Here is a 22,883-nt window from a genome sequence, read left to right on the forward strand (position 1 = left end):
ATTGGCTGTCTCTTGTTTTCTTGTGGACAATGTTCATTCAGATATTATGCCCATGTTTTAAGTTATTGTCTTGTAATTTTAAGAGTTTACAATATATATTTTAGATAAAACTTCTTTCTCTGATGATGTATTGAATAGAATCCCCTGGTTTGTGTCTTTTTTCTTGTCTCATCTTCCATCCTTGTCTTCTGTAGCAGGAATCTTAGAGGTACTTATTAATAAAAACAAACCTGGACCCAGGTTTTTGAGGTGAACACTGAAAGATCAGAGAAGCAGAACAAGCCACAGCTTCCTCACCTCACCAGTTCCTCAGCTGATCTTGTTTCCTCAGACTGGAAGCCTCTGTGTCCTCATCCGAATGGGTCTCAGCTGAACTGCTACTCAAAAGCCTAAAAACTTAACCAGGCCATAGTTCCTCGTCCTCACACCTTAAATAACTCTCTGCCTCCTGCCATCACTTCCTGGGATTAAAGGCATGAGTCACCATGCTTGGCTGTTTCCAGTGTGGCCTTGAACTCACAGAGATCCAGGTGGATCTCTGCCTCTGGAATGCTCTCTCCTTTCCTTTTAAGAGGTCACGTACGACCCTTTGGGCTATATAGCCCAAGGTAAGGGGTGGGGTAAATACAACTACAAATGATTGTTAGGTATTTGCCAGATCAGGCCTGGATGCTGTGGGCACAAGAGAGCAGTATCCATGTGTAGTCTTCATGGAATCCTTATTCCAACAGGACAGTAGGACATTCAATATGTGGCACTCAGTATCTGCTTTGGTGGCTCAGCTCAGAACCAGATGGGTGTGGAGGTTGAGGGTGGGTCATACTACTTACGTAGCAGTGCATTTGACAACATACACATGTGTACACATACATGTGCATATATATGTGTGTGTATAAATGTATATGTGTGTTTATTTATATAAAATCCAAACCTTTTTAAATTCAGCAATGTTTTTCATACTGCCTTAATGGTTACTGATAAAATTATCTGAGTGGTATAGTTAATTTTGCTAGGTAAGTTGATTTAGTTAATTTACTAACAAAACACCACAGAAAAGAAAATAAATTATGTCTAATGATTATGGAGGCTGCAGAATGCAACATAAAAATGCTGGTGAGAGCCTTCTTGTTGTACTATCCAATGGCAGAAAGACGAGCAGGAGGGAGCGAGGGAGAGAGATGTCCCTCCATTTTTTGTACTTAGTTAGTTAGGCATATACTCCTAAGACAACTGGTTGACCACTGAGCTAAGTACGTTGACCTGTTCATGGGTGCAGAGCCCTCATGACCTAGTCAGCTCCTAAGGGTCCTCCCCCCACTTCTTAACACTGTTGCATCAGAAGTTTGGTCACCAACACATGGACTTGAGGGGACACACTCAACCTATAGCCCCTCACGTGTGTGAGTGACAGCCACCTCCTCAGCCCCCAAGTCACCATTGTCGTTTGAGTGTGTCTGAAAGGACACAGCTGGCAGGTGTGCACCAGACAGCTTGGACTTTTTATACTTCTTGCTGTTCAGGGGTTAATGTAGAGTAGAGGGGGGAGCCCTCAAAGCCATAATCAGATCACCTCTGAAAGGCCTCACCTCTCAATGTGGTCTCATTGAGAACCCTGTTTCCCACATATCTTTGGGGGGCCATAGTCAAACCACAGCAAGCCTGAAGAGGGAGCCTGGTTGGTTCTGCTGACACCTCGATTTGACCTCTGGCCTTGGCAGCTGTGACCCATTTTTGTCACTTAAAGCCCCTGTTGTATGGTCCTGGTTACTAGACCCCAGGATATGAATTCAGCTTGTTTATACCTGACTTCTTCATTATCTTCTGCTTTCTTCTGTCCTTAGTGATATCTACATCTGATGATCCCCAAATTTGAATCTTAGTTGACTCTTGCCTGGGCTCCTGGCTTACAGAGCTTCCCCTGCTCATTTTACTCTGCTTCTTAGTTAGAGTTTCTGTTGCTGTGAAGAGACACCATGACTACAGCAGCTCTTATAAGAGAAACATTTAATTGGGGCTGGCTTACAGTTCAGAGGTTCAGTCCATTATCATCATGGCAGAACATGGTGGCATGCAGGCAGACGTGGTGGAGAGGTAGCTGAGAGTTCTACATCTTAATCTGCAGGCAACAGGAAGTGAACTGTATACCACACTGGGTATAGCTTGAGCATATGAGACCTCAAAAGCCCACCCCCACAGTGACACACTTCCTCTAACAAGGCCACACCCACTCAAACAAGGCCACAACTCCTAATAGTGCCACTCCCTGTGTGCTGAGCTTTGAAACACATGAGTCTATGGGGACCATTCCCATTCAAACCACCACATTCCACTCCCTGGCCCCCAAAGGCTTGTAGTCATAACGTAATGCAAAATGCATTTAGTCCAACTTCCAAAGTCTCCATAGTCTATCACAGTGTCAACAATGTTTTAAAGTCCAAAGTTCAAAGTCTCTTCTGAGAGTCATGCAATCTCTTAACTGTAATAAAAACAAACAAACAAACACCAGATTATATATTTCCAACATATATTGGCACAGGATATAATTACTGTTCCAAAATGGAGGAAAGGGAACATAGTGAGGAAATCCTGGACCAAAGCAAGACCCAAAACCAGCTGGGCAAACTCCAAACTCTGCATTTCCATATCTCTTGTCAAAGTGCTTTTCAGATCTCCAGCTCCTTTCATCATTGCTGACTGCAGCACACTTCTTTCTCTTGGGTTGGTTTCACTCCCTGCTAGCAGCTTTCCTCTGCAGGTATCTCATGGCTCTGGCATCTCCAACATCTTGGTGTCTACAAGGCAATCCAGGCTTCATCTTCACAGATTCATGCAATGGCTTCTCTGGGTCTCCACACAGGGACACCCTTGCCACATATCTGGCCTCAGCTGTTTTCCATAGTCTTGGAGGGAGATTCCATAACCCCTTTCTTCTATACTTGGCTATAAAGCCAGAGCCACATGGCTGAAGCTGCCAAGTTCTGTTCCATGCTGAGGCTGGAACGTGTCCCTCATTCAGTTACATCTTCACCAGCTTTCTGTCTTCAGTGGTCTCCTTCATTGCCTAAGCTTGGCTGTCCTGGAACTCACTATGTAGATCACACTGGCCTCAAACTTAGAGATTCATTTGCCTCTGTCTCCAGAGTACTGGGATTAAAGACGTGCACCACCACCCTTAAACCTAAGCTGTTCCTTAATTCCTTTTCACAAGTTGAAAGTTTAGCTGGGCGGGATCTTACCCTGAGGTCACCATTCTCTTTATTCCATTTCTTAATCTGTTTATCTCCTTGAACACAGGATTTTGTTCCATTCAAAATATCCATATCCTGGTGTCTCTTTAGTTCTCAAATTTTACATTTTGTATTTTTACTCGGTTAGCTTGCTCCTTTTCATTATAGATCTTCATAAGAGTGAATGCTAACAACCGTATCTGTGACAGAGTCTGTTGCTAGAGAATTTCTCTCCAGCTCCCGCCACCAAGTCCCGCCAGTTCCAGAGCCCACTTACAAAATAAACACACAAACTCTTATATTATTTAAACTGCTTGGCCATTAGCTCAGGCCTGTCATTGTCTAGCTCTTACTCTTATATTTAGCCCATTTCTATTAATCTTTACTTTGCCACATGGCTTGTGGCTTACCGGTACTTTACATCTTCCTTGTCCTGATGGCGGCTGGCAGTGTCTCTCTCTCCGCCTTCCACTTCCCAGAATTCTTTTCCTTGTCCCGCCTATACTTCCTGCCTAGCCAATGGCCAATCAGTGATTTATTTACTGACCAATCAGCAACACACTTGACATACAGACCATCCCACAGCACTTCCCCTTTTCTTTTCTTAAAAAGGAAGGTTTTAACTTTAACATAGTAAAATTACATATAACAAAACAATTATCAAGCAAGAATTACAGTTACAATATTAAAGAAGAGATCCTATCTATCTTCTATTTGTAAGTTTAAGGTTTTATATCTAACTTATCTTTTATTATAACTAAGGAAAATTGTAAGTATCTAGTCTTTAACCACATCAAAGACCTCAGAAGGATATACTACTACCTGAGAAATGGAGAAGGATATAAGCAACTTTTAGGAGTCTTGTAGGGTAGACAGAGACAGCTGGCAGCCTGGACAGTCATTCAAAGTTTTCTTGTAAAGTTGGGGCATCTGTCTTCAGCCCACAGGCCTAGAGTCTCTTATTCACTTTTCTCTGTGTCCTGTAGAATGTCTGGCAGTTTTCTCTGCAAAGCAGGAACCTGAAGGACCATTTTGTCAAGCAAAGTTCAGTGGTCACCTTTGTATGGGTCCTGCATGTCCAGTTGATCAGGCAGTCCAGGCAAGAACAGTTTCTTGCCCAAATGGCTATTTTTGTCAAGGTGAAGATAAACTCCATATGGAGTGTCTTCGATGCCCATCCTCCTCTCTGAAGTAAATCGGTGCTGTCAGGAGCAGACATGTCTCACTGTCCAGAAAGTCTAAATTTTTAAAACATTTTAAATGCCATATTCTGTAGGTCTTTGAAGTGTTTGAAGACTACCTATCTATCTGAAATATAACTATGTATACCTAGAAGACTTAACTAACATGGCTACAAATATGATTATCATAGATGACTAATTATTAATCTATTTTTTAATTATCCATTACAATTTTAAATGAGTTACATAAACATAATACCTCAAACAAGAATAGAAATATATATATATACAGTATAACAAAATTAAGTTTAAACTTGTATCAATAAACTAAAATCTATAGCGATGTAAAACATTTTAAACAAGTTGTTACTCTTTAAAAGTAGGTTCATTAATCTACCCTTTCATCCTATCATATCTAAACTATCCCCTTTTTTGTTTTAGAAAGAGATTGTATTTATAATCAACCTGATTTAAATAAAAATATTGTTTTTTCTCTGTCCCACACCAGAGGGCTCTTCTGATTTGGGACACAAGAATCTCTTAACCATTTTTTTTTTTTTTGAGCAATATGTCTGGGTTTAGAGGGGGAGTGAGCCAATTCCATCTCTAAAGCCAGCTTGGTATATTTGGGAATTTGGGCGTAGCTTCTCTTACTACTTCCTGCTGGAGGGGGGCGCTGTATCTTATGGGGACACAAAGAAAATTTTAGGATCATGGAGTAGTCCATGAGGCTGTATCATCTGAGCCAGTTGCCTTGAAACCATTCTGGATGTTGAGTCATCTGGGCCATGGTGTCATTGGAGACCTTTCAGGGGGTCTTGGCTGGTCAAACCTGATGTATCTTAATCTGGAACAAATCCATAGTCTCTGGCTTTCTGTGGAAACAAAAGCAGAGACTCTTTTCCAAAGCAACATATCCTTATATCCAAATTTTGAAGTCAAGGTACCTTTAAAATATACATTTTGGCATAACTCAACAGCTTTTACAATCAAATGTTTTTCTGCAGTTACGAATATCAAAGAGAACATAATCCAGATTCTCTGTGTGGTAGCCATCTTTACGTGGCTTATTTTTTTATATTAGCTTGAGCCTATTGCTTTAAACTGTAGCCTTCTAAGCCTGAAACGGCACTGGCGCTGTGGCTGTTGGTTCCGCCCACTTCAGCTTCCCAACATGGCGGTAGTCCGTTTTCCGCCAGCTCTGGGAGCCATCAACTCTCAGAAACAGTGGGTCTATGCTTTTATCAAAGCAGCGTGTAGCGCAGAAACCTCTTTTTTTTGTTTTGTTTTGTTTTGTGCTAGCAAAGGCTAAATTCACCACATAGCTTAATGTGCCATTCGCAGAGGCCTCATTCCCGCCATACGGCGGCAGGTCGAGCACGCACGCTAGGAACCCGCCAGTAGCTCAAACATGCAGGCTGCCGCTAGCTTAAAAGAGACAACTAGGAGCTGTTTTTAGCTCCGTTTTAGAATCTTTTTTCTCCGTTTTTAGGTGGAGACTCTTGCCCCACGTTGGGCGCCATTTGTTGCTAGAGAATTTCTCTCCAGCTCCCGCCACCAAGTCCCACCAGTTCCAGAGCCCACTTACAAAATAAACACACAAACTCTTATATTATTTAAACTGCTTGGCCATTAGCTCAGGCCTGTCATTGTCTAGCTCTTACTCTTATATTTAGCCCATTTCTATTAATCTTTACTTTGCCACATGGCTTGTGGCTTACCGGTACTTTACATCTTCCTTGTCCTGATGGCGGCTGGCAGTGTCTCTCTCTCCGCCTTCCACTTCCCAGAATTCTTTTCCTTGTTCCGCCTATACTTCCTGCCTAGCCAATGGCCAATCAGTGATTTATTTACTGACCAATCAGCAACACACTTGACATACAGACCATCCCACAGCAAGAGTCATTACTAGGCTGTTTTGAGATTTCCTCTGCCAATGGAATTAATCTAAAACTCTTCACTTTAGCCTCAGGCAGACTTTTCAGACAAGGGCAAAAAGCAAGCACATTCTTCACCAAAATATCACAAGAACGATCTCTAGGCAGCATACTAAAATTCTTCTCCTCTGAAACCTTGTTTCAGCACCACTGTCTTCCCTGTTCCTTCTAGGATGGCCCACTAAACCTCATTTAGAGTTCAACTGCTTTTCTAATCCATAGTCTACATTCTTCCAAATAAAAGCATGGTCAGGCCTATCACAGCAGTACCCCACTTCTGGTACCAACTTCTGCCTTACTTAGGGTTTCTATTTCTATTGCTGTGAAGAGACACCATGACCACGGCAACCTCCCCCGCCCCCCGCCCCCCCACAAGACAGGGTTTCTCTGTGTAACAGCTGTGGCTGTCCTGGAACTCACTCTGTAGATCAGGCTGGCCTCAAACTCACAGAGATCCACCTGCCTCCACCTCCTGAGTGCTGGGATTAAAGGCATGTGCCACCACTTCCTGGTGACCATGGCAACTCTTATAAAGGAAAACATTTAATTAGGGTTGGCTTACAGTTCAGAGGTTTAGTCCATTGTCATCATGGGAAGCATGGCAGCATGCAGGCAGACATGGTGGTAGAGAGGTGGCTGAGAGTTCTACATCTTAATCTACAGGTAACAGGAAGTGAACTGTATACCATACTGGGTATAGCTTGTGCATATGAAACCTTAAAGCCCACCCCCACAATGACACAATTCCTCTAACAAGGCCACATCTCCTAATAGGGCCACTCCCTATGGACTGAGCATTCAAACACATGCGTCTATGGGGTCATACCTACTCAAACCACCATACTCTCTATATTTCCTGTAGCTCTGTCAAATTCAGCATACCCATGCTGACCCCCAGCTTCTCTTCCCACACTGGCTTTCTCTGCGTATCTGCTGGTAACAGCTATGCTTCAAGGTGTCTAGACTGGAAGTCTTCTAGAGTGAGTTCCAGGACAGCCACAGCTGTTACATAGAGAAACTTTGTCTTGTGGGGGAGGGGAGTTGCCATGGTCATGGTGTCTCTTCACAGCAATAGAAACCCTAAGTAAGACAGAAGTTGGTACCAGAAGTGGGGTACTGCTATAATAGGCCTGACCATGCTTTTATTTGGAAGAATTTAGACTTTGGATTAGAAAAGCTCATATTTGATCTCTCCCCTTAAAATTTTATTTATTTATTATTATTATTCTCTGTGTGTGTACATAAGAATGATGTGTGTGTGTGTGTGTGTGTGTGTGTGTGTGTGTGTGCGCATATGCAGCAAGTGTGTGGAGGTCAGAGGACAACTTTGTGGAGTTAGAGGCTCTTTTTCTACTTTACGTGAGTTCCAGGAATTAATTAAACTCAGGTTGTCATCCTTGCCTGGAAGTGCCTTTCCCACCGAGCCCTCTTGCTGAGTCTGATCCCCTCATGTTTGATAACATCCCAAGTATGACCTGTTAGCAAATCGTGTAGCCTCTGTTGAGAGCATGTTCTCACCATGTGTGCTGTCACATTGGTGGAGGCGTGGTGACCTCACTTCACTTCCATTCGCTCCTTCCCCTTCAGTCAGCTCACCCCAGAAGGAAGGGCAGGGACCCAGTGCTGCTGGCGTTGGCTCCTCCTACTCCCGAAAGCTCTTAGGAGCTCCCCATTGCTTCCCATGTGGGCTCCACCATCTCTCTGCTCCTTCATCTCCTTGTCCTCTCGGTTCTTCCAGACCCCTTCCCCTTCCGTGCCGTCTCCATCCGCTTCCCTGCCTGGACCATCTGCCCTGCTCCTCTGGACTCCTTCCTGCATGATAAATACAGATGACATCATTGCAGTCAAGCATCACATAATGGCGGGAATGTGTTCTGGGAAACGTGTTGATTTCTTCACTGCGGGAACATCCTAGAACTCTGACACAAACTAGACAGCTGAGCCCGACTGTGAACAGATCACACTGTAAAGCCCACCTCCCCTCCCGCCTCCCCTCCTCCTTCCCACCCTGTCCCTCATCCTGCTTCCCTCTCTCTCTTCTCCTGTCCCTCCCAGGACTTTGCTAATGTTGCCTGCTCAGTAAGATCACCCACCTTCAACTTCCAGTGGCTAGGTTCCAACACACCCCTTTTCTCTGTTCCTTCCTTAGCCTTCTTCTGTGCCCAACAGCCTGCCTGTTGGGCCTGTGAATTTTCTCACCTTGTGACTCACACATGAGAAGAAAAGCCCTTCAAGGTGACCCCTTTGCTTCCTGCTACATCAGAGGCCACAAGATGATCTGCCTGGGATATCTGTTTAGTGGTTGACTGAGTGAATAGGTGGTTAGTGTATTTTAGTTGAATTTATTATTTTATTTCACCACTTAAAAACAAAACAAATTTTATGCCCATTTTTAAACATGCAGGAGATTGGAGAGGACAGTGCAGCAAACTCCTGGTATGCGTCACTCTGTGTAACGGATCATGTGCCCCTGTTGGCTTCCGCCATGTTGGAGATAAATCATATATACTGTGACATATCTCTAAACGTTAAGGACATTTTCCTATATTGCCGCAGTGTCTTCCCACACCTGTTCGAATGGATTTGTTACTTGCTGTACATACTGCCCCTGTTCACATTACCTGATTATTTTGTGTCTTTCCTAGCTAGTTGATTCCAGCCAGAATTCAATAAAGAATCACTAACTGCACTTCACTAGGTCCTTTGCTTGTTTTCTGAGACACGGTCTTACTACACGTAGCCCAGGTTGCCCCCAACTTAGAATCCCCCTGTCTCGGCCCCCTGAGGGCCAGGGCTACAGACGTGCACAGAGATTCCCCACCCGCTCTGTTTCTTGTGTTCTTTAATAATCTTCTAGACAGTGTCCACATCTCTCCACGCGGAATCATCCCCTTACCCAGTGATGTTTTGTTCAGGACTCCTGCCTTGTGGTCCTGTAATCGGTGTCACTGTCTGGGTTTCTTGTGATATTGTTAACTTTCTGCACTTCTCACTGTTTCCTACAACCTGGGTGTGAGTTCTGAAGGCTGGCAGACTGCAGTGGGTTAAATGAATTTCCATCCTGTCAGCTGTTTTTTTGGAACAAGGAGAACTTTGGGACAAACTCCTAATGTTAGTGGAGAAGGAACACTTTTCTATTTTTTTTTTTTTGAAAGTTCTGACATTTGCATGAGGATGTCCTAAACCCTGGCTCTCAGGCCTGGAGAGATTTCTCAGTGGTTAAGAGGACTTGATGTTCTTGCAGAAGACCTGGCTTTGGTTCCCAGCACTCATGCGGTGGCTCACAAATGTCTGCAGCTCCAGTTTCAGGGGGATCTGCTGCCCTCTTCTGGCCTCCACGGGCACTGTAAACACGTGATGTAAACACAAACATACATGCAGGCGAACCCTCATACACTTAATAAGAATGATAAATAAAGTCTCTTAAAACCCCTGGATCTGCTTTGTGCAGGCCTCTTCTTACGGGATCTACACAGTTATTGACTGGCCATCCCAGAGTAAGGCTTCCGTCCTGCACACAGGCATGGCGAGCCTCCTCCAAGCTTCGGACCCTCACCTAGTTGAGGGCTGAAGACTCTGGGTTAAGCACTGTCTCTTCTGTTTTCACAGTTAGGACAAAATAGAGAGCTTGGGGTGCCACCCTGGGCTGGTGACTGTGTGCGACTGTCTTTACATGAGGACACTGTGCCCCCAGAGACCAAGAGTATGCACTTGTACGAGGATGCTTTCGGTTCTGAGACCCCTACTTGGAGTTTGTTTCCAGGTAGGATGATAAATTCTCATGTGAGGCCAAATTATAGAGATGTAAGGGTGATCTCCCCCTCTCCCCCATTTCTTTGTAGAATGCACAGAGTTCTAGATAAATAGGGACCCTAGAGCTGGAGTAGGCTTCTGAGATGTGCTAGGGCATAACTGGGTTATAAAGTAAATAAGGGACTCAGGTTGTTTCTGTGGATCCTGGTTTATAATTCTTTTTTTTTGGTTTTTCAAGACAGGGTTTCTCTGAGTAGCTTTGCGCCTTTTCCTGGAACTCACTTGGTAGCCCAGGCTGGCCTCGAACTCACAGAGATCCGCCTGGCTCTGCCTCCCGAGTGCTGGGATTAAAGGCATGCGCCACCACCGCCCGGCTGGTTTATAATTCTTAAACTGTAAACACATTTAGTATCTTACTCTAATTTATTTTGCCATCACTGAATACTTAGGACTGGGTAATTTATAAAGAAATTAATTCCTCACAGTTTGGAGGCTTTAAAGGTGTGTGTATGTGCATGTGTGAATGTGAGTGAGTGTGTGAGAGTGTAAGTGTGAATGTGAGTGTGTGTGTGTGTGTGTGTGTCTGTCTGTCTGTCTCACTGAGTGAAGGCCACTTTATTGGTGAGAGGAGATTCCGTGGAGTCCATAAGGAGTGCTGTGGGTGTCAGATGGTAAGAGGCCCACGGAAGGTGGATACCTTAGCTTTTATTACAGTCCTGATCTATTTTCATGATAACTAACTCACTTAATAACCTAGTAATCTGCTAATGGGTTAATCCATTTGAGGGGCAGAGTCCCCGACTCAGTCGTATATCAGAAGTCCCATCTCAAAATACCATTAATATGTGGATTTGGGAATTAAGTTTCTAATGTCTGAATACTGGGAGGCAGTTCAAACCAGTCTGGTGTATTGTGTTGATTTGGGTGTACAAAACATCTTAATCTAGCTCTTATTTTGTGAACTAGGAAGTACCTAAGTTACCCAGGTAATATCTTCAGTAAACACTGCTGTTGTTGGATTAAGCCTCAGATGACAACCTCTTTTCCCCCTTTTTATGACGTAGGAAATCCAGGATCCTCTGATGCAGTGGCTTGAGAGGCATGTGGATCCTGAAGGGATCATAAAATCCAGCAAGCTCTCCCTTAAGTTCATGTCCTCTTACACATCTGAAGTGGAAATCAGCCCGTCTTCTATACCTGTGGTTACTGATCCTGAAGCCTTCTCCTCAAAGCACTTTAACTTAGACACGTATCGACGAAATCTGCAGACCACGCGGCTGGGAAAAGTAATTCTGTTTGCTGAAGTGACCCCCACGACCATGAGTCTCTTGGAGGGGTGAGTTCCAGTCAGGTGCTCTGCCTGGCCACAGTGTCCACTGATGTCTGTTCTCTGTCCTCAGTGCCGGGGAGAGGGACATATCCGCCGTCTTCTGAGCACGGTAGACAGACTCTGTCCCGTCCCTGAGAGCCTGAGCCTTAGAAGGAGGAATTCAAAGAAGGCTTCAATGGAGTCCATGCTTTAGACGTGGCTTTGGTGGCTGGAATTGCGCTTCCTTTAATCAGCTATTTCAAAATGTCCTCGAGGGAAATTTTGGAAACTAGTGTAACAGGTGGCAGTGGTCAGGTGACCCTTTCTCTTTGTGCTGTGGTAATCAGTGATAAACGTTTAATCTAGGATGTTCTGCAGAGTGTTATGAAAGTGGATTCGGAGTGACACATAGCTGGTTAGAGGGAGACAGGTGGACCTTTGTGGTTCATTCCCAGTCATCTCCCGAGCTCTCTCTAATCCCGTTCGCATGTTTGAAATGTATTCTGTTTTTTTTTTTTTTTTGGCTTTTCGAGACAGGGTTTCTCTGTGTAGCTTTGCGCCTTTTCCTGGAACTCACTTGGTAGCCCAGGCTGGCCTCGAACTCACAGAGATCCGCCTGGCTCTGCCTCCCGAGTGTTGGGATTAAAGGCGTGCGCCACCACCGCCCGGCTGAAATGTATTCTTAGTGTAAGCTTCCGTTTTTTACTTCTGTTCCATGGCCTCAGTTTGAAGTTAAAACCTGGAAAACAGAAGAAAAGGATTTTTTCCAAATGCCACATGTTGTTTGTGCTAATTAATATGGTATTAGTTTAGGACATTGGGTAGAAGAGAGAAACTCAAAAAACGTGTCTTCCCTGTGCATGAAACCAAAATTGAAAACTATAGGCTCCAGAAATCACTGGATGCACAGTTCCTAGGGTTTACCCATAGGGATTACTAGATAAACATGTAACTCAACATACAGAAATGTCGTTGAGTGTGTTCTAACAGTGTCTGGAATGGAGTTAATTGGTTGTATGTTGGTACAAAACAATGACGTAGCTGCTGTGTTGGCAGAGGGGCAGTTACAGCGTGTGGAGTGTCTAGGAGGATCAGCGGAAGGTGGGGAGAGCAGGGGACGCTGCTGTGAATGAGCTGTAATGTGAGCCGTGTTAATTAGTGGGTTTTGTTTAATGAGTTATTTGTGTTGCTGTAGGTACTCATTTTTTCTGTTTTCTTTTCCTCAAAGAGAAAAGTGTTTCTGCTTTTCTCCGGCAGTGAGGAATCCTCTTCTCTCCTGGTCTCCTCCGTGCCAAGCACAGGCAGCGGGATGGCGGCTTTGATTATTGTTGGTCCCTCTGCTGGGCAGGTTCCCGATGGGCAGCTGTCCTTCACCACGGTCCCCGTGGGCTCCTTCCCAGCACTCCCAGGGAAGGTGGCTCACAACAGCCTGCGGAGTCAGACGTTCCCAGAGGCTGTGGCCGTTTTAGGAAGAGGTGTCTGAACAGGTCTCCGTAGAGCCAGCAGGACCCGGAGCCGCTCACAGGGTTCAAGTGACAGAGCGGAAAAGCCACAGGTTGCTGGGTTCCGGGCACACAGCCAGAAGCATTTCTGGTGCCGGCGTGGCGGGCACACTTGTCTCTTGGGTGCTTCTCTGTCCGTGTGGCTGAACCTTGCACCCAAGGCAGCTTGTAGAAGGAAGGGTGTGTTTGGGCTTATGATTCTGGGGGTTCACCGCAGGGAACATGGCAGCAGGGCAGCATGGTGGCCGGAACAGCTGAGAGCTCACATCTCGAGTGGGAAGCAGGAAACAGAGTGTAAACTGGGGGTGACAAGAGGCTGTGAAACCTCAGATCCTGCCCCCCAGTGACATATGTCTTCCATCAAGGCCACACCTCCTAGGCCTTCCCAAACAAAGCTACCACTGGGGACCGAGTTCAAAGGCCGGAGCCTGTGGGAGTCGGTCATGGGAACCACCGCAGATGCAGACTATGCACCACATGGACATGGTTGGTGCAGCTAGTGTGTTGGACACTTTCCCTTCCACACGTCTTTGCCGTGCGTCCGTGACTCCAGCAGCGCCGTGTGTCACCTCTGGGTGCTTGGTGGCCATTGGTGGACAGTCATGCATTCCTGTCATGGTGCACAGCTAGATGACAGGAGGATGGAACAAAGCAGGCTGGGTTGCAATCCATTCGGACTCTTAGCAGAAGTTACACTTGGCTGTTGTGTTCGTATCTAGTGGGTAGGCCTGGTCACAGTATAGACAAAGAAAGCAAGGGAACAAATGTGGTCTTCATGCATGTGTGTGTGCGCGCACACACGTGTGGAGGTCAGAGGTCGGCGCCTCCTCAGCTGCTCTTCTTCACCTCATTGTTTTGAGATAGAGGGTCTCACCGGATGTGGAGCTTACTAATCTGACTGATTGGTCAGCACATCTCAGGCACCCACCTGTCTGCACTCCTCCCCAGCACCGTATCACAGGTGTGCAATGCCACACCCAGCTTCTTTATGTCGGTGCTGTAGAGCCAAACTCGGGTCCTTCTGTTTGTGTGGCACACACTTCACCGACCAGGCTGTCTCCCCATGAGGTGTCTGTGGCTCCGGCTGAAGGCGGAAAGATGCGTGGGGTGACCGGAAGTCTTCATGGAGGTGTTGCAGTCTGTTAAGAAAAGCAGCTGGGGACCTTGCCGTGACTATGTCATAGCCCCAAAGTCCGTAGGATTCGGAGTCACCGCGGAGAGTGGAGACTGTTGCCCTTCAGGAAATGCTAGCTTTGTCTTGTTGCCTTCTCAACGTCTTTAAGGCATCCTTCTGTTACTGTAAATCCGGGAGATCTGGCGATTTGTCGTGTGACGAAGGCTTTGGTGCTCATTGTACTTTTGGCTTTCACTGCCAAGCTCACCCCACCCGCATGCTGCGGCAGGAGGTGCGGAAAGGTTTCGTTTGTTCTCTGGGGTGATACTGGCTTCATCTGGGAGTTGTGAAGACCCTTCGCCGTCTCTCCCAACCCTGTGGTTCTAGGAGCAGGAGCAATAGAAAGTTGAGAATTACTCGCTCATTACTAAAGGCAGTCAAAGGGCATGTGGTTCTCCCCTCCAGAACCAAAAAGTAAAAGCCTGATCAGTGAGTGATGCTCCCCGAGTCTTTGGATTTGGACGTGCCATCCAGTCCCTGGGTTGGACAGGCTTTTCAGCCTTTATCCCCCGCCTGTCGTTTCTCTGGCTACCGTCCTGACCCTTCGGCTTTCTTCCACTTCGTTGTAAGAGGAGGGTGTTCTGGATGCCCCAGTCTGCGTTGCTGGCTCCGTGGGAGGCCAGGGGACTTTATTTTTCTTCTGTGCTCTCTCCAGTTAGCTCAGCCATTGGGTAGAGTCCCAAGAATTGGGCTCCAGGCTTTGTCTGGCCCAGCGAACCTCCGAGGGTCCGATGGTCACGTCCTACAGCTGGGCCAGGGAGCCATCTGCATTTGTGGTGTGGGGTGGCGCAGATAGGAACAAGACCGTCACCATCACAGAGCAGTCCCTCCGTGTGCTTGCTCTGCTGGGTTGTGGAGGGAGCCTGTGCATTCTGTTTACTGGTAAGACGAGGGGCCAGCCCGCTCGGGAGGCCAGCTGAGGCCAGCGAGCACTTGATCATGGGGTAACTGAATCATGAATCATTGTTATTTTTGGAATTGTCTTGGCCTTGAGTCACAGTATCTTTCTTGATTGACCTCTGCCAAGTCTCTGTCAGATACTGAAATGAATATATGTGAAGCTATCGTGTGGGGAGCCAGCTGCCACAAACTGTGTGTACGCGTGCATGCTGAGCGGGCTCATCAAGGGTTGCCTGTTTTTCATTTGTAAAGAATAATTCTGATTCTCCTATTTAATGTTTAGTTACCACTGTTTAAATCCCTGGATTTTTCAGGCACGCTTGCCTGTAGCACTGTATGGGGTAAGCCAGGTGCTGTGCCCACGCACGGCACTGTGCCCACGCCGACACCACTCTCGCCTCAGGGCATGTCCCCCAGGTGCGTTCTGGTGATGTGCAGGTCAGGAGGGCACGGTAGAGACAATGCAGGGTGAGAGGCAGATGCACCAGTGGGTCTGTGGGCCTTCCTTGTGCGGTTGCTGCTCACTGAGTGTGGTTGCTGCCATCTACGGCTCTTAGTCGGTGGGAAAATGATGGGACCATGACAGTATGTCCTCCAGTTAGCTCTGGGACATTGGCAGCATCCCCTCCTCAGCTCCACTCTTTCTTAGCTGCGAGGACAGGGAAATTGAACAGTAGACACTACCCTGGCACCTTGTCCCCAGGTCAGAGCTGCCACCAACCCCCCTTGCTGCTTCCACGTGACCACCAGCGCTTTCAGAGGGTTGTGGGTCCTGTTTAGGTGGAAGGAATAATTAGGAGACAGTTGGCTCTACTAGCAGGAGGGAAAGAAAAAAACAATTCTGTAAGAGAGCCTTGGAAACTGCTTTTGGATGTCATACATAGAAACTCATGTCTGTAATCTCAGCACTGAGGAGGTTGAGGTAGGAGGATTGCCATGAATTCAATGCTAGCCTGGGTTACGTGGGTTCCAGGTCAGCCTGGGCTACAGAGTGAGACCCTGTTTCCAAAATATTTATGAATTGTGTGTGTGTGTGTGTGTGTGTGTGTGTGTGTGTGTGTGTGTGTGTGTGACGTTAATGAGAATGGCCACGGTCATTTTAGAAAGAGTATTTTGGTCTTCAAAGTTTTGGGCTAGCCCAGTGACTCAGCCGTGGGCTTGCCCCTCCAGCCAGTCCCGACCCTCTCTTCCCTTTTCTCCCCTCCAGGAACTAGCTCCGCTCTGTACCCTCCTCCCATGAAGTCCAAGCCCGAGAGGACAAAAATTGGGCTGGAACTAATTTAATGGCTGAGTGACCTCACAGTGGAGAAACAGCCGGATCCTAATAGGGGGCTTTGTCTCCATTCCCACCCTGGCTGGTAGCATGCCAGTCAAGAGTCAGGCGGGAGGCACAGGTGGAAGCAATTAGCGCTGTCAGAAAGTTTGAAAAATTGATTCTGGAGGCCGAGCGAATAGATTGGAGTTGACAGTGTTGTCCTAAAGATTCTAAGGGAAAATCCTGTAGTTTAATTTGAAATCCCTTGATTATTCATTAGCTTTCCAGATGGCTTTTGTTGGTGTTTTACATATTAATGCTTGTATTGTGTTAGCCACGTACTCTTAATGTGCACACAGGTAATAGGCAGAGAATAAACTTGTTGGTAAGTGTCCCAAATTAATGGGGTATTAGTGTAATTGTGAAATAAAAGGGTTTTAAGAAGTTGATTGCTTTGGAATAATTAATGTGAGATTTTTTAAAAAATGGGCCAATTTAGTACTTTAAAAGTGAAAATGATTGGCGAGTTTCCCCTTATTTGACTGTTTACTTCTAAATTAAAGTTTAGGATATAATTCCAGAGTTTGACTTCTACAGCGGTCATGACTGAAGGGTTATTCTGGCAAGTTTTCCAGGAATTTTATTTGGTCAGTCCAATTCGACACCTGAATAAGTTAACCCTTCTCATGCTGGGCTACTCCAGTTGTGCGATGTTAGCGGCCGGTTTTTATTTTAGAGATGCCTTTGCACTAGTTTTTAGTGTTCTGGGTTTGTTGTTGCTGCATGTGTGTGTGTTTGTGTTGTGTGCATGTGTTCATGTGAGTGCATGCGTGTGTACATGTGAAGGCCAGAGTATTTTCCTCAATGGCTCTCCACTTTTTTTTTTTTTTTTTTTTAATTTTTGGACAGGGTGTCTCTCTGAGCCTGGAGCTTGTGGGATCAGCTAGGCGAAGGTGATCTGTGGGCTGCAAGGATCCACCTGTCTCCACCTCCCCAGCCCTGGGATTTCCAACATATGCTGCTTTTATGTGAGTGAGTGAGATCCAAACTCAGGTCCTCGTGTTTGGGTGGCCGGCATGGAGCCTACTAAGAATTTGAGAGGCAGGGCCCACTTGTTCCCGAGACAGTGCCAGTTTTATGATGGCCATGGTGTGTTCTGTTCAGGTGAAGTTTCACTGGAATGGACCTTCTAGGTTTCTCTCCAAAGTTTGTTGTCTTGGTGAGTTTGCATTGCTGTAACAAGGAGAAGACTCTGTGGCAGGTTGAGGATGGTGTGTGTGTGTGGGGGGGGGGGGGCTTTGTTCCTCCCCTGCTGGAGGCTGGAAGTGGGAGACCAGGGTGCCCCGGGGGCAGGTTCTCCTGAGGACCCCTTTGGGTTGCACATAGCTGCCTTCCACTGTAGCTTGTTCGGATGGTGGAAAAGGGTGAGAAGACCCTTGAGAGCCTTTTGTATAAAGACACCAACCCCATCCTAAAGACTCAGCTTTTGCCACCTCATCCTTTCCCAGGCCCCGCCTCCTCAAACCATCACTCTGGGGGTGAGCTGGGGTGGAGAAAGTGCAGACACTGAATCCATTGCACTATTTAACCCGAAGCATCCTGACCTTTACTGTACCAAAGAGTACAGGTGAGTGTACCCAGGAACGCAGCAAACACTGACTCTTCAGAGGAGGCGAGCTGCTCAGCCACAGCGAAGACCAGACGGGCCAAAGGCCTGTGGAAGCTTTTCATTCGCGCAGGGTCACTTAAATACTCTCGTTGGTGGCAGTCTGAGTCCTAAGGTAGCCTGAGACCTTCGGGCAAGTGCTGTGAAAGTGTGTGCAGAAACCATGCAGTTGTCCTGGGTCCCTCTCTCCAGCCTCAGGTCTCTTCCTTTGCTCTTAGGGTGGATATTGTAATGGGTCCTGTTGTCTTGGGATAATGGTTGCCTCAACTTTTTCCACTCAGAGCCCCTTTCCCCAGGGAACTTTTAACACATCCTCTTACCGAGACACCAAAATTTTGAGAGAAACCTACAAAGTCCACTCCAATGAAATGTCACCTAAATATATATGTTTAGAGGTGACTGAACCCTTTGGTGGCTGGAAGTGTTCTCACTGGAGTGTAGGGTGCAAAGGTGTTAGTCCATAGCAAGAGGACCATCATCTAACCTGGGCCAACCCAGGGTACGTTTACTAGACATACGGCTATCGCCCAGCAAGTCAGCCAGGGATGCTGAGTACGGAGGAGGCTGGTGCACATCTTTGGCTACTGGCTCTGGGCTAAATCTCATGACTTTCCATTGTGAAAATGTCAGGTTCATTGGTGCCTGTTCATGCCACTTGGAAGTGCAAGTGAGTAGTTCATGCAAGGTCCTTTGCAGGGTCTCTGGCTTGCAGGGGAAGGTTGGTGAGTAGTGGTTTAACCTGTTTGTCTATAACTAAGACAAGCGCGTTTCTCCCTTGGAGAATACTGACAGCCACTTATTTGGAAACTGAAAAAAAAAAAAAAAATTAAAAAGCAAGACTTAGAGTCTATGTATATTTGTTTTGAGCTTTTCTTTAATGTTTATATGGATTTTGACCAGACTGGGATCTGATCATATTTCTGGTCCTAGGTGGAAATATTACTGTCAAGCCCGCCTACAGATCCTTAGTTTACCGTCTAGTCAAGGCTGTGACTAGGTCTGCAGGCCTGATGCAGTGAGACACATGTGTGCTAAGACAGACTTTTCAGAAGTCAGTTTATGGGTTAACACGGGTCCTAACTTTAGACAGGTTAGAACGGCATGTTCACAGAGGCGTGACCACTCACCTGTGCACACGTGGTGTGGAGACAGAGGCTGAGCCGGGGTTGACAAATGCGTTGTATTAAAACTCTGTAAATGTGTAAAGAAAAAAATAGCCCTAACAGGGTGTTGGGTAATCAAGCAGAGTATTTTCCCTCTGCTTGTTAAGCCTCCTTTCCTGGCTCCCCCTCTTCCCTGACTTTGCTTTGTGGCTTATTTAGAACTTTTGTTTTTCTTTCAAATAAAACACTTACCTGCTTTGGAGGCAGAGTGAGTGGCTCTCACCTCCCCCTTTAAAAGCTTTTACACACCGGCACACCTTGGGCACAGAGGTCTGTTTCTGCATGAAGGGTATTCCGTCACTTGGAGAGCCCAAAGCCACATTTTTTCTGCATTGCACAAGAAGTCATTCATCATTTCCCTTTTTTGTTTGGCTCTCCCCGAAGAGTATTCAAATTAGTGAGAAGGAGAACAGTGAGGTCATTGGCTGGCAGAGGGGGCTTTTCTTAGGACATGGGAAGGGCAGGAGGGGCTGGGGGCACACAGAAAGGAAAGGTCTTGTCCTGCCTCTCTGCCTGTGGGTTCCAGAGGTCACCTGAATGCTAACAGAGTTCTCACAGTTGAAGTTGGATAACGTGTGTGTGCAGCGTTGACCGAAAACTGAAAGTGCATTGTGGGTGGCGTGTTAACAATCTGGGGATTTGGGCTACAACCTCTGTCTTGTCCTTTGACAGTCTGGGATGCAAGGTGACTCCCCGAGCCTCTCTGGTTGTATGATGAGAAGGCTGTAGTGAGTATGTGGCTCATTTTTTAAGCAATAAACTCCTTATCAAATGGAGTAGTTTACAGGAGCCTACCATACAAATGGCCTCAGGGGCTTTCTCAGCCTTAGGGCTTGAGTGAAGAGGCTGGACCAGAAGGTACCTGAAGTCTGTCAGGCTGGATACTCACTTGCTGAATGACTCCTTTTATTCAGTGCCCTGCTCTAGAAACAATTTAAGACAACAGGGATCCCGAGTTCTCCCTTTTCAGCCCTTTATGCCTCCTGGAGGTGCTGTCCAGTCAGCTTGGACCATGCTCTGCCTCTGGATGTCACGGGGAAGCCCCGTGTGCATGCCTCATTTCCAGCCTTGGTTCTTGAGTTCTCCAGAGTTGCAGTAGCGATAGAGAACTGGAATTCCCTTTTGGAGTCCAGGGAAGCCTGGGTGGGTTCCGTCTCCCTGTCATGCTGAGCGCTACCATCATGGGTGGCAGTGGGAAGCAATCGTCTAGGTGAGTATTTAAATGCTTCCCTTTGGAGGACATCTGTCCACGTTCAGTGACATCCAAGAAGGAGCTCTGTGTTCCTGGGTTGCCTTCCAAGCCAAACAGCCAGACTGTGGAGGGGAGAGGTAGGGAGCTGGGGGAGCCTAGCAGGGTAGTACACACCTGTAATCCCAGCCTTTGGGAGGGAGAGGCAGGAAGATTAGGAGTTCAAGGTCACATTCAGCTACAGAGCAGGTGTTTTTAGACCAGCTTGGAATATGTGAAACCCTGTCTCAACGAACATCCGACCAGCTACGCAAACCTCAGGAGTGGGTAAGGTTGTGCTAAGGACGCAGCTGCCTTGGGAGCTGCCCCTTGGACTGCAGAAACACATGGAGGGTTGCTTAGGAGGACCAGGAGAGTAGAGGGAGGGGAAGGATCAGGGCGGGGAGTGCTCTCAGGTGAGGTCTTGCTAACATTTTAGATCTTGGAGTTCCTTCAAAGCTTGCTTGGCTGGTCGGCATGTATCATCCAGTTTCTGCCCGGCATCAGTCCTTTCTCTTCATTTCCAAGGTCCTTCCTCCTTCTGAAACTAATCACTGATGCTTTGTCCTTTGAAAAGGAACACAAAACAGAACATGATTTGACTTTTAGCATTCAGTGATGTCCGTGGAGGGGTACATGAAGTGTAGTTATTGGGAGCCATGATTATGAACCTCAGGCAAGAATTTGCCTGTGTCCAGAAGTTCCGTAAAGGGCTCTCAAGGTCCTGGCTGTAGCCCCCTCTTCCCTTGCCTTCCTGTTCCTTTCCCAGTGCCTGCCGACTGCTAACTGTCTGCAGGGCCTTCGTGGAATCATGACCTTTGGAAGATCACAACAGCATCTACCTCATGTTGCTGCTGCCCCGAACGTAGTTGTGAAACAAGTCCTCTCCAGCATGGCCTTGTCATGATTGGGACTGTGTGGTGGGACTTGACATCTCCTGTGTCCCACGTCAGGCAGGCAGGATTTACCAGAGCCCACCCATCCTCACTTAGATCCGAAAGGCCAGCCGCCCACAGCAGTCAGAGGATGCCCCTCAGTGCTCTGGGCAGCCACAGCGAGTCTCTCCTGTCACAGATTCAGGTAACAAATACGGGCCAGCTCCATACCTCTGAGTGGGTCTTCATAGACCCATCCCATTCCACAGTAGAAATCCGACCATGATGCCAAATAGAAAACAAAACAAAAAACAAAACTTAACTGTGTCCCAAGTGATTGTGAAGTCTTGACTAGTTTAAGAATATGTTGATTGCCACTAAGGACTTTCTTATCCCATACAGTCTGTTTTCTAAGCATTTCTGCCTCAGTGGGACAGGCTGTTTGTTCCTCTGTACCATCATTATCTGTCAGTGTGGATACTGACATGGACAGGCTGTTTCTCAGACCTACATAGGGTGAGCAGCCACACCGGTGGGACACTGCTGGTTAATACAACTTCCTGTGAGAGTTGGGGCTGCCTTTCTTTTAGCCTCTGTTATATTCACAGTAACCCTTCAAAGGCCAGCCACCGTGAATCTAATTATGTAGGTCTTGTTCTCATGGTTTGTGAACTTGAAAACAGAACTGAAAAAAATGGTCAGATTTTAAGAAATAAACAGAGTGCCAGGGATCTGTGGGGCTATATGAAAATGTCTAATACATGTAGAACCAGAGGTCCAGGAGGACGAGAGAGAGAGAAAATATTTGAAGAAATAACAGCCAGATGTTCCCTCAGTTTAGCAAAAGACATAAATTTACAAGTTCAAGAAGTTCAGCTAACCGAAGCAAGATAAATACGATGAACCACACCTAGGCACACCACACACACGGCCGGAGCCCCAAATCACAAAGAAATATGTCAGTCAGTCAGAGGAAACCAGAAACATGCACTTCATGTACAGAAGAATGGGGTGGCCTTCTCCTCAGAAACCGCAGAGTCCAGAAGACCGTATTTACAGAGGCAGAACTGTATTTTTAAAGAGCTCAAAGAAAATACAGCTGCCAGTCCAGACATCACACACGACAGAACATGCTCCTGCAGCAAGGATCTTGCCCCAGTGCAGGTGACCTGGAAGCACACATGACAGTCAGGTCCTGTAAGCGCAGAGAACGCACCCCAGAGGGAGAGGAGGTGATGGATTGCGTGTGGAGGGGATGCTTGCTGCCCAGATGGTGGCACTGTTTTGGGTGTTGAGAACACTCAGGGGTGTGGGGGCTACTTGGAAGGAGTGGGCAGCTCGGGATGGGCCTTAAGGTTTGATAACTTGGACCCACTCAGTTCTGCCCTGTGCTTGCTGACTACTGACACAATGCGGTCAGCCGGCCACACTCCTGCCGCCACCCCCAAAGCTGTGGCCAAATAAACCCTTCCTCCTTGAGTCGCTGTTATAATTTTGACTTTTGTCATGGGGAGCGGGGAGTAGCTAATCCAGAAGGCCGTCTGGGTGAATTAAAAAAGCCGCTTTCCACCTAGTTTCTTAAACGTGCTGCGGGGATCTGCCGGAATCAGAGCTCCTTGTGTCGTCTTGGGCAGTGCGCGTGGAGATACAGTGCCATGGCAGCTCCAGCCTCCAGGACGGTGAAGCTGGGAAATCCACCGTGGCTCACGGCAC

At 46.9% G+C, this 22,883-nt stretch overlaps 1 protein-coding gene across 2 annotated transcripts in view; it reads left to right on the forward strand.

Moving 5' to 3' along the window:
• Window positions 1-22,883, forward strand: part of Hlcs (holocarboxylase synthetase) — a 169,945-nt gene that overhangs the window by 51,017 nt on the left and 96,045 nt on the right. For both annotated transcript variants that reach the window (XM_059277330.1, XM_059277329.1), the window contains one exon: window positions 11,163-11,434. In XM_059277330.1, coding sequence (XP_059133313.1) covers window positions 11,163-11,434 — 272 coding nt within the window. The remainder of the gene's footprint in view (window positions 1-11,162; window positions 11,435-22,883) is intronic.

The sequence above is a fragment of the Peromyscus eremicus genome, chromosome 12 (genome assembly GCF_949786415.1).
Source record: "Peromyscus eremicus chromosome 12, PerEre_H2_v1, whole genome shotgun sequence".
NCBI lineage: Eukaryota > Metazoa > Chordata > Mammalia > Rodentia > Cricetidae > Peromyscus > Peromyscus eremicus.